General features: G+C 43.2%; 1 protein-coding gene across 4 annotated transcripts in view; it reads left to right on the top strand.

Annotated features, from left to right (window-relative positions):
- veph1 (ventricular zone expressed PH domain-containing 1) overlaps window positions 1-14,269 on the top strand; it is a 285,636-nt gene extending 271,367 nt beyond the window's left edge. For all 4 annotated transcript variants that reach the window (XM_060923054.1, XM_060923053.1, XM_060923052.1 and 1 more), the window contains 2 exons: window positions 1,242-1,378; window positions 13,053-14,269. In XM_060923054.1, the coding sequence (XP_060779037.1) occupies window positions 1,242-1,378; window positions 13,053-13,289 (374 nt within the window). In that variant the 3' untranslated portion in view covers window positions 13,290-14,269. The remainder of the gene's footprint in view (window positions 1-1,241; window positions 1,379-13,052) is intronic.
- The last annotated feature ends 1,577 nt before the right edge of the window (window positions 14,270-15,846 follow it).

Raw genomic sequence — 15,846 nt, 5'->3', positions numbered from 1 at the left:
TCCATCTTCAATGGCCCCAGATACTGTGCCATTGGTGTGCCACCCTGGGCAGACGTGGCACTGGATAGTCAGCTCAGGTGGGGGCTTAGGCTTGGGCTCTGGACTGGACATGGGCTTGAGCATGGGCTCGAGGTCTGGGCAGGACTTGGGCTCCAGACTGGACATGGGCTCAAACTCTGGACTGGACTTGGGCTCCAGACAGGATATGGGTTCAAGCTCTGGACTGGACTTGGGCTCCAGACAGGATATGGGTTCAAGCTCTGGACTGGACTTGGGCTCTGGACAAGACATGGGTTTGAACTCTGGACAGGATTTGGGCTCCGGACTGGACATGGGCTCGAACTCTGGACAGGACTTGGGCTCCAGAATGGACATGGGCTTGAGCTCTGGACTGGACTTGGGTTCTAGACACAGTCTCTATTGCTGCTTCCACAACACAGTTTGACACAGAATTTAATGTTTGATCTCTGGTCTATCATAAAACTGCAAATACACATGTGCGTGCTGTAAAGAAAAGACAAAAACAAAAAAACGCATGTAACACAGGTCCTAATGTTATCAGCAAGATGTCATGCAGCAAACTGACTCATGAGAGTTACTGCTCGCTCCTGCTGCATGTGCATGACTATGCTGTGCTCCATTTGTTCGAAACAGGAACAGTCCTGCAACTTTTTGATCATAGCCTGTAATGTGGTTTGAACACTATACGTGTATCAGTCAAAACTATCATGCATTCTTAATTTTCCAATGTCTCATCTCATTATCTCTAGCCACTTTATCCTGTTCTACAGTGTCGCAGGCAAGCTGGAGCCTATCCCAGCTGACTACGGGCGAAAGGCGGGGTACACCCTGGACAAGTCGCCAGGTCATCACAGGGCTAACACATACCGTAGACACAGACAACCATTCACACTCACATTCACACCTACGGTCAATTTAGAGTCACCAGTTAACCTAACCTGCATGTCTTTGGACTGTGGGGGAAACCGGAGCACCCGGAGGAAACCCACGCGGACACGGGAAGAACATGCAAACTCCACACAGAAAGGCCCTCACCGGCCACGGGGCTTGAACCCGGACCTTCTTGCTGTGAGGCGACAGCGCTAACCACTACACCACCGTGCCGCCAATTTTCTAATGTTATAAATGTATTTGTGTTACTGAATACGATCCTGGTTGTTGTTGTTTTTTTGTGAAATTGCAATAACATTATCACATTGCTATAACTAACTTCTTTTCAGTGGTGAATCAAGATGGCCAGCCGCTCATCGAGGGCACATTAAAGGAGAAACAGGTGCGCTGGAAGTTTATCAAACGCTGGAAAACACGTTACTTCACTCTGGCTGGTAACCAGCTCCTCTTCAGGAAAGGGAAATCTGTAAGTGTTCATGTCTCATACTCACGCCTTAAAATCTGTCAGCTTGGTATGGGGTGTCCTATGTAAACCTGTTGAAGCTTGCTGCGGCTGAATTCGGGGGAAGAAAAAAACCCACCAAAGTGGGTTTTAACCAAACTTTAAGAAAACATAAATAATTTTTTTACTGCAAGAAATATAGAAATGAGCTACTTCCTTTACAGATGATATGAAAACAGCAGTAAAGACAATCAGTCTGCCGACAGATTGTCACGTCATCATCAAAACAGAAAAGACACGCTTAGACACAGCAGTTTAAAAATGTTTAATATTACATGATAAAAAGACTTTATGAACAAGAAATTTAGTGAAGTGTGTGAATGAATAAGCATTTATTTTTTCCACCAACGTGAGTGTGAACAGAGATCATTGGAGTCAAGAGACGATGATGAGAATTGTGTTTAAACTCTGCGAGTGGGTTTTACCTCAGACGATGAGACAGGGACTGATGCTGCATTCATGTGCTATGGGAATTATGGTAAATACCAAACGCCGACATGGAAAACACACATGAACGCCCCCTCTTGTGGTATTTTCCACTGGGCAACTCGTAGAAAATTTTGATACACGAGTTGCCGAGATGAGATGAACTTTAACCTTTTCAACATGGCGGCGAGCGGTACAAGACACTTGAATGCTAAGCATTGTACGCTACTAAAGTTTTTTTTTACTAGTACTAGTGGGTAGTTTTTGGTGTCTATGCAATGTTGCGTCATTAACAAGTGTAATATAATACATTAGAAATCTGTTTCCTTTAAAAATGCGTTGTTATGGTTTGTTTTTACCTATCCAGAGCAGACGCTATTGCTAACGATAGCTAACTAACTATTGCTAACTTGAATCTGGTCCACCATCTTTAATTTGTCAACAACAACAAAAGCATGTGAACACAACACACTGGTAAATACCACTTCCCAACTGGAAAATATCATCTTCCCATAGCACATGAACGCAGCATGATGCTGATGATGAATATAATCAGAGTGAGAAATTAGTTAACCACAAGTTGGCCTAGTGGTTATCGTGTCTACCTCACAACCGGGAGACTGTGAGTTCTACCCGTGGTTGGGTCATATCAAAAACCATCATAAAAATGGTACCTTCTACCATCTGGCAAGGCTTGCTGCAATACAGATGCGAGTGGGGAAGTCAAACTCTCGCAGTTACCAGAGAACCAGCCTCCTACTGTAACCCTAGCTGTATAGGTGAGAGGCCAAGTGCTATCGAAACAGAGATCGGTGCCGCACCCATGTGCCTTAAAGAGTTGGTTAGCACTGGGAGAGGAGACTGCCTGGGAAGACCAGATTCTGGCATGAGAGGGACTTTGACTTGACTCTGAGAACTTAATTCCTTTTTTTTCATGTATAATTATTTAAAACTTATCAGTAATGTTGCCCAATCAGTAGATTAGGTTATAAATCTAGAGGTAGGTGTTGCATCTTTTAGTCTAATTGCATACTTGCCAACTCTACCGATTCAGGCAGTAGTCTACCGATTTTGATAGGTGAATCCCGCCTACCACTTTTAGTTATAAAAAGTCTCAATGAGGCTGTAGCTCATACTGGCCAAGACGCCCATAAAATCGTAAATATGACAGATGGTGGCACCATCTTGACAACTTTTATGCACACCCATCTGGGGAACATTGTATGCAAGTTTGATCGAAATCTGATCAATCCTGTAGGAGGAGTAGCGATTTTTGTAAATTGTGGATGGACAACGACAACGGACGTCAGACAGACGACACGTGATTGCATAAGCATATCCAGCCTGGCCTGTGGCTGGATGAGCTAAAAAAAAAAAACACAAGAACTACAATACTAACTGAAGAATTCATAAACAATAATAGTTTCTGGGAGCAGTAGAACATTCTAAAAAATAGCCTCAGTGAGGCTGTAGCTCATACCCACCAGGACGCCCATAAAATTGTAAATATGACCAGTGGCGCAACCATCTTGACAACTTTTATACAGTACACACCCATCTGGGGAACATTGTATGCGAGTTTGATCAAAACCCGATCAATCCTGTAGGAGGAGTAGCGATTTTTGTAAATTGTGGACGTATGATGACGGCAGACAATGTGTGATCACATAAGCTCATCCAGCTGCAGGCCAGATGCTAAAAACTACCGCATTACAGTACAAAATAATCAGTGAACACTGTTGGATTCACTCTTCTGATCTCACTTCAGCTGTTTTTGGCAGACAGGATACAAGAATATAGCATCAGATAATCATATTAGGTGAAGTCGAGAGCCAATAGAATGGCACGATAATGATGTTGAATCTAAATTGTAACGCTCTATTGTATTGTGCAATTCCATTGGTCTCATTATGGTTCTAGCCAATCAGCAATGAGGTTACATATTACAACAAATTGTGCCAATATTTAGAAACACCAAACACACCCTGGTGATTGCAAACAATGAAAACTCCAAAGAAAATATAAGATTTGCTACGACAAGAAGTTCAAGGCGACTTGGTCATTGGATCCTTCAGCGTCAAAGCAACAAGGCGAGGTGAGAAGCAGCGTTTTGCGAAGTACGTCAGTCTGATTTCTCAATCCATTTTCTTCAAATATGGCACTCAGAATGCAGAGGATTTATTTTTTCAAAATTTTCTCGTGAAGCATACCCCCGGACCCCCTTAGAAGGGTGTGACTGCATCACAGGATCTGATCTACTGCTTTTCCTGCTCTGGGGGTTGGCAAGTATGTCGTTGGAATGAAATCTTTCAAAAGGATTGTCTCCTTTTCAGAAGAGAAACACATTCCAGCCCAGAGTTTCAACATTTTAACTTAAAATGTCCAAATTTACTCATGTGAAGGGGTTTCCCAGGCTACCACACAACTGTGTCCCATTCTGTAACCCCCCGTGACCCACTTTGATTCTCCTGCTCCTCATAACTGGATAACAATGAGATAGTAAGTCAAATGATGCAAACGCCCAACTCTCGATAATCTCTAATGTTCCTCTGTGGGCTTTACTGAACTTGAATATAATAATACAGGATGCAATATTAGCCCCTGAGGTATACCTGGATCCAAGGCATGATTGGCATAATGTGTGACTCATCCAGAAAGATGGAAATCAGTATTTGGAGTAGCTAAAAACTGGGGGGGGGGGTGAAAAACAGGAAAATAGAGAAGCCTGCACAATGTTTTAACAGTGCATTTCAATTTAACAACTGATCTGCAAGCCAGAGATGGCAGGGGTTCAGTCCGACTTGGACCAAAATGCACACACAAAAAAAAATATGCTATAATCAAAAGCATGCCGAGAAAACAAAGAGAAAAAGAGACTGAGGTCAGTTTGTCATGATTGAGGAGAAAGCCAAATAAACCAAAAGTCAGCAGCATGATAAAGGAAATGAGGAAAATTCATTCAGCACATGTTAAATGGAAAACAAATTGTCTTGCTTTCCATTCTGTTTGGATGCGTTACTGAACTAGCAAGGTTCGTTTATTTAGAAAGGAAAAACTATACAAATTACAAACTACTAGGGAACCAATTTGAAAATAAAATAAAACAAAACATATAACAAGGCCTGTTCTACATACAAATTGACTTTGCAGGTTACAATTACATGGTTTGTTAAAATTTACAGTGTTTGCAGGCAAAAGGTTTTATCATCCAATCCCAAAAGTTTCATATAATTTTATTTGAGTACAGCTTGATAAGCTCTGCCATTTGACGCAGCACAGTGTGTAAACAACAAGACTCTGGAGTGAGCGGAGTGTCCGTGTACACGAGGTTTATTGGCTGTTACAAAATGTAAGCCCAAGTGCCAAAAAAAAACAAACAAAACAGGCAAAGGTACACAACAAGGAGAAAACAGTAATCCAGAGAACAATCCAAAACCCAGGCAAGTTCATTCAACTCGCCAGCACTGTTCTGATGTTTCCAACAGCCAATCCCTGCTTACAATTATTTCTCTCAACCAATCCCTGCTCACTATTGTTCCAATTAACCAATCCCTGCTTACAATTTTTCCCATCAATCAATCCCTGCTCGCCATTGTTCCCATCAACCAATCCCTGCTCGCCATTGTTCCCAGCAACCAATCGCTACTCACCATTGTTCCCATCAACTAAACCCTGCTTGCCATTGTTCCCATCAAACAATCATTGCTCGCCATTGTTCCCATCAACCAATCGCTGCTCATCATTGTTCCCATCAACCAATTCCTGCTCGCCATTGTTCCCATTAACCAATCCCTGCTCATCATTGTTCCCATAAACTAGTCACTGCTCGCCATTTTCCCCATCAACTAATCCCTGCTCGCAATTGTTCCCATCAACCAATCCCTACTCACCATTGTTCCCATCACCCAATCCCTGCTCGCCATTGTTCCCATCACCCAATCCCTGCTCGCCATTGTTCCCATCACCCAATCCCTGCTCGCCATTGTTCCCATCACCCAATCCCTGCTCGCCATTGTTCCCATCACCCAATCCCTGCTCACCATTGTTCCCATCAACCAGTCCCTGCTCACCATTGTTCCCATCAACCAGTCCCTGCTCACCATTACTCCCATCAACCAATCCCTGCTCGCCATTGTTCCCATCAACCAGTCCCTGCTTGCCATTGTTCCCATCAACCAATCCCTGCTCACCATTGTTCCCATCAACCAGTCCCTGCTCACCATTGTTCCCATCAACCAGTCCCTGCTCACCATTGCTCCCATCAACCAATCCCTGCTCGCCATTGTTCTCATCAACCAATCCCTGCTCGCCACTGTTCCCATCAACCAATCCCTGCTCACCACTGTTCCCATCAACCAGTCCCTGCTCACCATTGTTCCCATCAACCAGTCCCTGCTCACCATTGCTCCCATCAACCAATCCCTGCTCGCCATTGTTCCCATCAACCAGTCCCTGCTCGCCATTGTTCCCATCACCCAATCCCTGCTCGCCATTGTTCCCATCACCCAATCCCTGTTTGCCATTGTTCCCATCACCCAATCCCTGTTTGCCATTGTTCCCATCACCCAATCCCTGTTTGCCATTGTTCCATCAACCAATTCCTGCTCACCATTGTTCCCATCAAGCAATCCCTGCTCACCATTGTCCCCATCAACCAGTCCCTGCTCGCCATTGTTCCCATCAACCAATCCCTGCTTGCTATTGTTCCCATCAACCAATCCCTGCTCGCCATTGTTCTCATCAACCAATCCCTGCTTGCCATTGTTCCCATCAACCAGTCCCTGCTCGCCATTGTTCCCATCAACCAATCCCTGCTCGCCATTGTTCCCATCAACCAATCCCTGCTCACTATTGTTCCCATCAACCAATCCCTGCTTGCCATTCTACCCATTAACCAATCCCTGCTCACAAATGTTCCCATCAACCAATCCCTGCTCACCACTGTTCTCATCAACCATCCACTGGTCAATCTTTGTCCAACCTGATCACATTCTTGTTCTTCATTTTAAACTCTTTTCTTGGCATATTTACAGTAATATAAGTGGGTTTTTCCATCCATAACCACTTCCATCCATATTTCCCAGCTACTGTACGCACTTCCGCTGCTTCATTTTCTTCATATTCTTGATAGAAATTAGAATTTTCTAAACATGCAAATAGTGAATTTGTGGTGCCAAAGATGTCCAAATAAATTTGATAACAAAATGTATAATTAATTATTTTCTATACCAATAAAGCTCTTATTCACTTCCATTATAGTCAAGTGTCTTCAGAAAATCTTGTCATCTGGTATGCAAATGATAATGATGAGTCAATTAATATGCAAAACATTGTTCTATGATGTCATCTGACCACTTCTAGTGACATTTGAGTATGCATTTGTTATATTTCACTTGAAAATGTTTAACAACAGTACACAGAATACAAAGTAGGTACAGTAGTTGGCAAGACTTCACAAAATCAGTGGTTGTGAAGTTAAGCTATGTGGTATTATTGTATATAGTGTATATTAGACCATGAAGTTAAGCTGCTGGCATGGAGGTGTAATGGAGGTGTAAAGACATTTATTCTGGTTATTATCTAAAGATCTTTCTCCTGCTGAGATTTATTCATAAATGTTTTCAGACAGCAAGCCAAATCTAACTATCTCCAGAGTAAAGCTTGAGAACGTGAGACAGCCTGAGAATAAAGCAACTGACAATTATCAAGAAAGCACACCAAACCATCATAACCCACAAACTGCTTCCCAGCCTCTGTTCCCATGTTTTAAGATCCAAAGTTTCACCAAACTTTGGATCTTAAGAACTGTGAATTGGAGTTTAGCCTATGGTGGTTTGCAGTACTTCCCCTTCATGTTCTTTGACGCTTTGTGGAAGCTCCTTTGAGGAACAACATGTATTCTCATGGATGTTAAGCACAACAAGGTAACAAAGAACAGATCCCCCACCACGTCTCCCAGAGAGCAAAGAGAGAGAACAGGGTTTAGCAATCTCCAAGGTCAGCAGATACATTCCATTCCGTTATCCGTAACCGCTTATCCTGTGGAGGGTCGCAGGCAAGCTGGAGCCTATCCCAGCTGACTATGGGCAAGAGGCGGGGTACACCCTGGACAAGTTGCAGGGCTGACACACAGAGACAAACAACCATTCATACTCATATTCACACCTACGGTCAATTTAGAGTCACCAGTTAACCTAACCTGCATGTCTTTGGACTGTGAGGGAAACCGGAGCACCCGGAGGAAACCCACGCGGACACGGGGAGAACATGCAAACTCTGCACAGAAAGGCCCCCATCGGACGCTGGACTCAAACCCAGAACCTTCTTGCTGTGAGGCAACAGTGCTAACCACTACACCACCATGCCGCGACCTCAGCATATACATATGTTCATATATTTATGAGGGTCAGAGGTTCTTAATTTGGGGTCTGAGAAGCGTAGCCAGTGGGTCTGTGGGGTTTTTTTGTTTGTGTTTTTGTTTTTTGACAACGATAATCACCATTATCAAAGTTATTATATTTAATATGATTGAGTTGTTATAGTTATTGGTCTCTTTCGTTGGTCACTTGAATTGAAGGGGTTTAATCCAAACCTCAGTCGCTGAAAATAACTTTAAAAAAATATAATAATGATAATAATGTTAACTTTGGCCCAATGTGTTGTGTCACTGGAAAGTTCAGGGAAAAAACGGCGTCCAAATGCTCTCGGGCTCCAAAAACCAGACTATTACTGAACACACTGAAATAATATTTAAAGAGTTGGATTATGTTCATAAAATAAATCTGTTTTCATGGGGATCCATCAAATTTGTTTGACAGTTAAAGTGGTGTCTGGATTGAAGATGTTTGAGAAACCGTGAGAACCTGAATTAGACGCAACTTCACATGGTGTGTGCAGACCTGCCAATGTTTACGTATTTTATATAGAATCTTGGGCGGCACGGTGGTGTAGTGGTTAGCGCTGTCGCCTCACAGCAAGAATGTCCTGGGTTCGAGCCCCGTGGCCGGCGAGGGCCTTTCTGTGCGGAGTTTGCATGTTCTCCCCGTGTCCGCGTGGGTTTCCCCCACAGTCCAAAGACATGCAGGTTAGGTTAACTGGTGGCTCTAAATTGAGCGTAGGTGTGAATGTGAGTGTGAATGGTTGTCTGTGTCTATGTGTCAGCCCTGTGATGACCTGGCGACTTGTCCAGGGTGTACCCCGCCTTTCGCCTGTAGTCAGCTGGGATAGGCTCCAGCTTGCCTGTAACCCTGTAGAAGGATAAAGCGGCTAGAGATGATATAGAATCTTTACATTTTAACATCAGAGTATGCTGCTACAAGGTATCACTCAAAATACACAAAAAGTGCAATTTTCTTTTTTTTCTACAATAAAAACGGCAGATGAGCCAATCAGCAAGTAAATCTGGAATGATTGACAGATACACAAAGTGTTTTTTTGAGCCCTCAGATATAAACTGGAAACCCCGCCCCCTCTTCCTCTATCTCACATTCATTGTCTTCGTCTCGATTTTTCTTAGGATGTGGCGTTCTCGCTTTTTTGTCATGTTAAACCGAGACGTTCATGAACGTGGAATAAATTAAATTAATCCATTGATATACTGTATCTTCGACTTAACCAACATTAAAAACATCATTATAGTATCTCATCACGATATTTATTAGGGATGAAATGGAAAATTATAGACTGGAACAAAATGTAAACTCTAATGCTCACTAGAAAGTAATTAAAATGGGGCGGGGCTTCGCATTGTTCTGCATTAGAAAGAAGGAGAATAAACACATAGTTCTTTGTCCAGTCTTTGAAACATCCCGTTTTTCATCTTTTTCTTTTTAACAAGTCATATTGTTACTTTGCGAATCAGGTCAGAGAGACGAAAGTCAATTAAAAACCTGTGAAAGTCTGTGAAAATTCTTCCCTCAGTGAGCAAATGTTTGTAGCCCTGAAGCTAGTCTCTGGTCTGATGAGCTTCCTTCAGCGAAATAATTTACATAAATGCACGTGATTCGTCACAACTGTAACAAGAACCTGTTACAGAAGCTGCGCTGGTTCATACTGTATTTAGAAAATTATACTCTAAAGCTGCTTTTACACGGGCAGCTGGAACAAGTTGTGCCCGGAACAAGCCGTGCCCACTTTTCTTCATGTTTACACGCTCACTTGCTATCAGTGGCAAACTGGACGTCTCATTTCATCTCATTATCTCTAGCCACTACAGGGTCGCAGGCAAGCTGGAGCCTATCCCAGCTGACTACGGGCGAAAGGCGGGGTACACCCTGGACAAGTCGCCAGGTCATCACAGGGCTGACACATAGACACAGACAACCATTCACACTCACATTCACACCTACGGTCAATTTAGAGTCACCAGTTAACCTAACCTGCATGTCTTTGGACTGTGGGGGAAACCGGAGCACCCGGAGGAAACCCACGCGGACACGGGGAGAACATGCAAACTCCGCACAGAAAGGCCCTCGCCGGCCACGTGGCTCGAACCCGGACCTTCTTGCTGTGAGGTGACAGCGCTAACCACTACACCACCGTGCCGCCCCAAACTGGATGTTCGACAGGAAAACAACAAAAATGTGCACGTGGAAATCAGTGATCAGAAGCTTGTTTTTAACTTCCTTTATTGTCCTTTTGCTGCATGTTTCTTTTTAAACGTTCGGTGATTCAGTGCAGATTTCTCCAAATCCAACCAGATATCTGCATCTCACCACAACTGGATGAGGATCAGAACTTCTTCTTTAGTCCAGTTCTCAGTGCGATTGGTTTAGGAATCGCTAAACTCCATCGTTTAAAGGCGGAGAAGTTTGACAAGGAAAAACAATCAAGAAGAACTGACCATTGATTTTTTTTTTCATTGAAGCAATCTTGTCTGGATTGCTTTGAGTCCTTTCTTGTTTGCCGTAGTGATGGATAGTTTGACGGATGAAGTGAGGCAAGAGTCACCATGGAACATGATGTTTGCAGATGATATTGTGATATGTGGTGAAAGTAGAAAGGAGGTTGAGTTGGGTTTGGAGAGATGCATTGGAACGAAGAGGAATAAAGGTGAGCAGGAGCAAAACAGAATACATGTGCATCAATGAGAATGGGGATGAGAGTGTAGTGAAGATGCAAGGAGTAGACGTAAAGAAAGTTGGTGAATTCAAGTACCTGGGGTCAACTGTGCAGGAAAATGGGGGCTGCGATAGTAGTGAGGTGAGAAAGAGAGTGCAGGCAGGGTGGAGCAGTTGGAGAAGGATTTCAGGAGTCATTTGTGATCGGAAAGTCCCAGCAAAAGTGAAAGGTAAGATGTATAAGACAGTAGTGAGACCAGCTGTGATGTACGGATTGGAGACCGTACCCTTAACGAAGAGACAGGAGGCAAAGTTGGAGGTGGCGGAGTTGAGGATGTTAAGGTTTGCGATGGGAGGTTGGACAGGATAAGGAACGAGCACATCAGAGGGACAGCACATGTGGAGAGCTTGGGAATTAAGCTAAGAGAGATGAGACTGAGATGGTACGGGCACATCCTGAGAAGAGATGCAGAGCATGTTGGAAGGAGAATGTTGAGGATGGAGCTGCCAGGCACACGAAAACGAGGAAGGCCAAAGAGGAGATACATGGATGTGGTGAGAGAGGACATGAAAGTGGCAGGTGTGGAAGAGAAGGATGCGGAAGACAGGGAGCAATGGAGACGAAAGATCTGCTGTGGCAACCCCTAATCGGGAGCAGCCAGAAGAAGAAGAAGAATCTTGTCTGGATTATAAATGGCCCGGATACTACCGCGCACAAATAAGCCCCTCCTACTTGCCTCTGATTGTGTTTAGATGGTAAGCAGGAACAAGTTGCACCCAGAACAAGATGTTCCATGTAAAAGCAGTTTAAAAGCCCCAAGCAGTTTTCATTCATACGCTTATCAGGTTTGCTGGAGCCGTATAATATATTTAAATGTTGAGTGGCGTATCAGCGAGCATGATGCTGAACGAGCCGAAGACAAGTAGCTGAATGGAATATATCTGATAGACCACGAAAAAAAGCCAGCCAATATTATCTCATCTCATCTCATTATCTCTAGCCGCTTTATCCTGTTCTACAGGGTCGCAGGCAAGCTGGAGCCTATCCCAGCTGACTACGGGCGAAAGGCGGGGTACACCCTGGACAAGTCGCCAGGTCATCACAGGGCTGACACATAGACACAGACAACCATTCACACTCACATTCACACCTACGCTCAATTTAGAGTCACCAGTTAACCTAACCTGCATGTCTTTGGACTGTGGGGGAAACCGGAGCACCCGGAGGAAACCCACACGACATGGGGAGAACATGCAAACTCCACACAGAAAAGCCCTCGCCGGCCACAGGGCTCGAACCCGGACCTTCTTGCTGTGAGGCGACGGCACTAACCACTACACCACCGTGCCGCCCGCCAATATTATTATTATTATTATTATACATACACATTCCTTTTGGGTGTTCAGTGCATCTTTCTCTTTCAAAATTCTCTCAAAATCTTCCGTATTTAACGAAGCAAACCTGGCGGCCATGTTTGTTTACAAATTGTCCCAGTCGCTCACTCACTAGCGTGGAAGTTTTACGTCTCCGACATGTGACGTCATGTTGCCTTGACAACCATGCAATATTGTAAACCATATTCAACACTCATTCTCCATTGAGTAGAGTGACATAATACACACAGGATAAGCGATATGCTAACAATATTGCATGCTATCAAACCAAATGAATGAAACCCGCTAGAAGGGAATAGAACACGTTTTTATTCCATTGAAAAAGTGTCCTGTATGGATAATAATAGCTATTGTTGTATTATATATTTTCTTTTAGGTTGCGAGGGAAACATTTGAGTTATTTTTGTGACAGTAGGACACAATGACGTCCTTCCAGAGCACTCACTAGTCACAGCGTTGTGTGAATTCATATATAGCACTGTATAGGGTTACATAAAACAGTCGACTGTATATCGTTCATAGTGAATGAGCGAGTGTCTGGACTATGGATGGAAATACTTGGCTGGAGCCACATCAGGAATGTGGTCCACCAGTTGACATCCCTCACTCATGCAGCCTGCCTATCAGGTTTTATTTCTATTTTCTATATGCTTGATTGCAATGTAAGTTGTAGTCCGGTCAAATTAAATCTCTTTATAAGACAATGCATTAGTTCCAGTATGATTTAATCCCATCTGGTTCCTCTGTTCCCTGACCAGAAGGATGAGCTGGACGACAACACTATCGAGCTAAGCAAAGTCCAGAGTGTGAAGATTGTGGCAAAGAAGCGGCGGGACCGTGGCTTACCTCGAGCTTTCGAGATCTTCACGGACAATAAGACATACGTGCTGAAGGCGGAGGATGACAAGCACGCAGAGGAATGGCTGCAGTGCATCAACGTGGCTGTAGCGCAGGCCAAAGAGCGTGAGAACCGAGAAGCTACAACGTACCTGTAGAGCAGCACAGGAACTCTTAAGAACTTCCAGTCCAAAAGGAACTATGTTCAGACAGCCTTTTAATTGATTTTTTTTTTTTTTTTGATGACGTAATCTCTTCACTGTAAAATCCTGGAGCTGTAATTGGAATTGATGAGCAACATGATGTGGTTCTCTAGTATTCAAGTGAAAGAAACTTCCTGTACCGAGCTCTATACACTGATGACCTCTGATCGTTCAGTCCGTGGAGTGAAGACGACGAGATTATAACTGAGTGTATACATCAAACGACGTAAAAAGATGCCTTTTGACCAAGAAAGATGCTGTGGTTTCAATTCATGCTCCACGGTCAGAAACAGAACTCCTAACCACCGTGTCTTTTGTTCTGCAATGAGTCGAAATGTTGTATAAATATTATATGGTTGTCTGGCTCACTGAACAGAGCTGAAGTCTGATTTCCAGGTCCATTGTTTGTGCATTTGGACCTAGCAGTCATACAAACAGCAGCAGTCACGTATTTGAAAGAATACCATGACCAGGATCCTGTTAAAATTCCAGTGTGCTAATCTCATTAGCATCGGAGGACGTACACTGTGTAACAGAACTCTCACTCCGAGATGTACAGTACATGTAAATCCACCCAAATCTGTTCGGCAAGAACACACTGTGCTGTGCTTTTTGTCTGAATCTATTTGTCTCGATATTAATCATACTCTCAGATCAAAATACTGGATGTTCCCAGACACGTCAGAACATAGACAGTTACTCTGGGGGGGAAAAATATGAGTTGATTGTTTCCTTTTTCCACAAAAGTGGTGCCGATTGTTCAATGCTAGGAGCCACTTCCTGCTAATGCTAATACACCAGACTGAGCTTCTCACAGACGGTCAGTCATTTGCGGGAAATAATAAAACTTGAACTGAATTTTAAAAAATGAATCAAATCAAAAAGTTAATCTGCAAAGACAAGTATCGAGCCACTAAGGTAACTTAAGGGGTTCATTTTTAATACAACCCCGATTCCAAAAAAGTTGGGACAAAGTACAAATTGTAAATAAAAATGGAATGCAATGATGTGGAAGTTTCAAAATTCCATATTTTATTCAGAATAGAACATAGATGGCATATCAAATGTTTAAACTGAGAAAATGTATCATTTAAAGAGAAAAATTAGGTGATTTTAAATTTCATGACAACAATACATCTCAAAAAAGTTGGGACAAGGCCATGTTTACCACTGTGAGACATCCCCTTTTCTCTTTACAACAGTCTGTAAACGTCTGGGGACTGAGGAGACAAGTTGCTCAAGTTTAGGGATAGGAATGTTAACCCATTCTTGTCTAATGTAGGATTCTAGTTGCTCAACTGTCTTAGGTCTTTTTTGTCGTATCTTCCGTTTTATGATGCGCCAAATGTTTTCTATGGGTGAAAGATCTGGACTGCAGTTCAGTACCCGGACCCTTCTTCTACACAGCCATGATGCTGTAATTGATGCAGTATGTGGTTTGGCATTGTCATGTTGGAAAATGCAAGGTCTTCCCTGAAAGAGACGTCGTCTGGATGGGAGCATATGTTGCTCTAGAACCTGGATATACCTTTCAGCATTGATGGTGTCTTTCCAGATGTGTAAGCTGCCCATGCCACATGCACTAATGCAACCCCATACCATCAGAGATGCAGGCTTCTGAACTGAGCGCTGATAACAACTTGGGTCGTCCTTCTCCTCTTTAGTCTGAATGACACGGCGTCCCTGATTTCCATAAAGAACTTCAAATTTTGATTCGTCTGACTACAGAACAGTTTTCCACTTTGCCACAGTCCATTTTAAATGAGCCTTGGCCCAGAGAAGACGTCTGCACTTCTGGATCATGTTTAGATACGGCTTCTTCTTTGAACTATAGAGTTTTAGCTGGCAACGGCGGATGGCACGGTGAATTGTGTTCACAGATAATGTTCTCTGGAAATATTCCTGAGCCCATTTTGTGATTTCCAATACAGAAGCATGCCTGTATGTGATGCAGTGCCGTCTAAGGGCCCGAAGATCACAGGCACCCAGTATGGTTTTCCAGCCTGGACCCTTACGCACAGAGATTCTTCCAGATTCTCTGAATCTTTTGATGATATTATGCACTGTAGATGATGATATGTTCAAACTCTTTGCAGTTTTACACTGTCGAACTCCTTTCTGATATTGCTCCACTATTTGTCGGCGCAGAATTAGGGGGATTGGTGATCCTCTTCCCATCTTTACTTCTGAGAGCCGCTGCCACTCCAAGATGCTCTTTTTATACCCAGTCATGTTAATGACCTATTGCCAATTGACCTAATGAGTTGCAATTTGGTCCTCCAGCTGTTCCTTTTTTTGTACCTTTAACTTTTCCAGCCTCTTATTGCCCCTGTCCCAACTTTTTTGAGATGTGTTGCTGTCATGAAATTTCAAATGAGCCAATATTTGGCATGAAATTTCAAAATGTCTCACTTTCGACATTTGATATGTTGTCTATGTTCTATTCTGAATACAATATCAGTATTTGAGATTTGTAAATTATTGCATTCCATTTTTATTTGCAATTTGAACT

Source organism: Neoarius graeffei, chromosome 6, assembly GCF_027579695.1.
Source record: "Neoarius graeffei isolate fNeoGra1 chromosome 6, fNeoGra1.pri, whole genome shotgun sequence".
NCBI classification, from domain to species: domain Eukaryota; kingdom Metazoa; phylum Chordata; class Actinopteri; order Siluriformes; family Ariidae; genus Neoarius; species Neoarius graeffei.
This window is presented reverse-complemented; position numbering and strand designations above follow the sequence as displayed.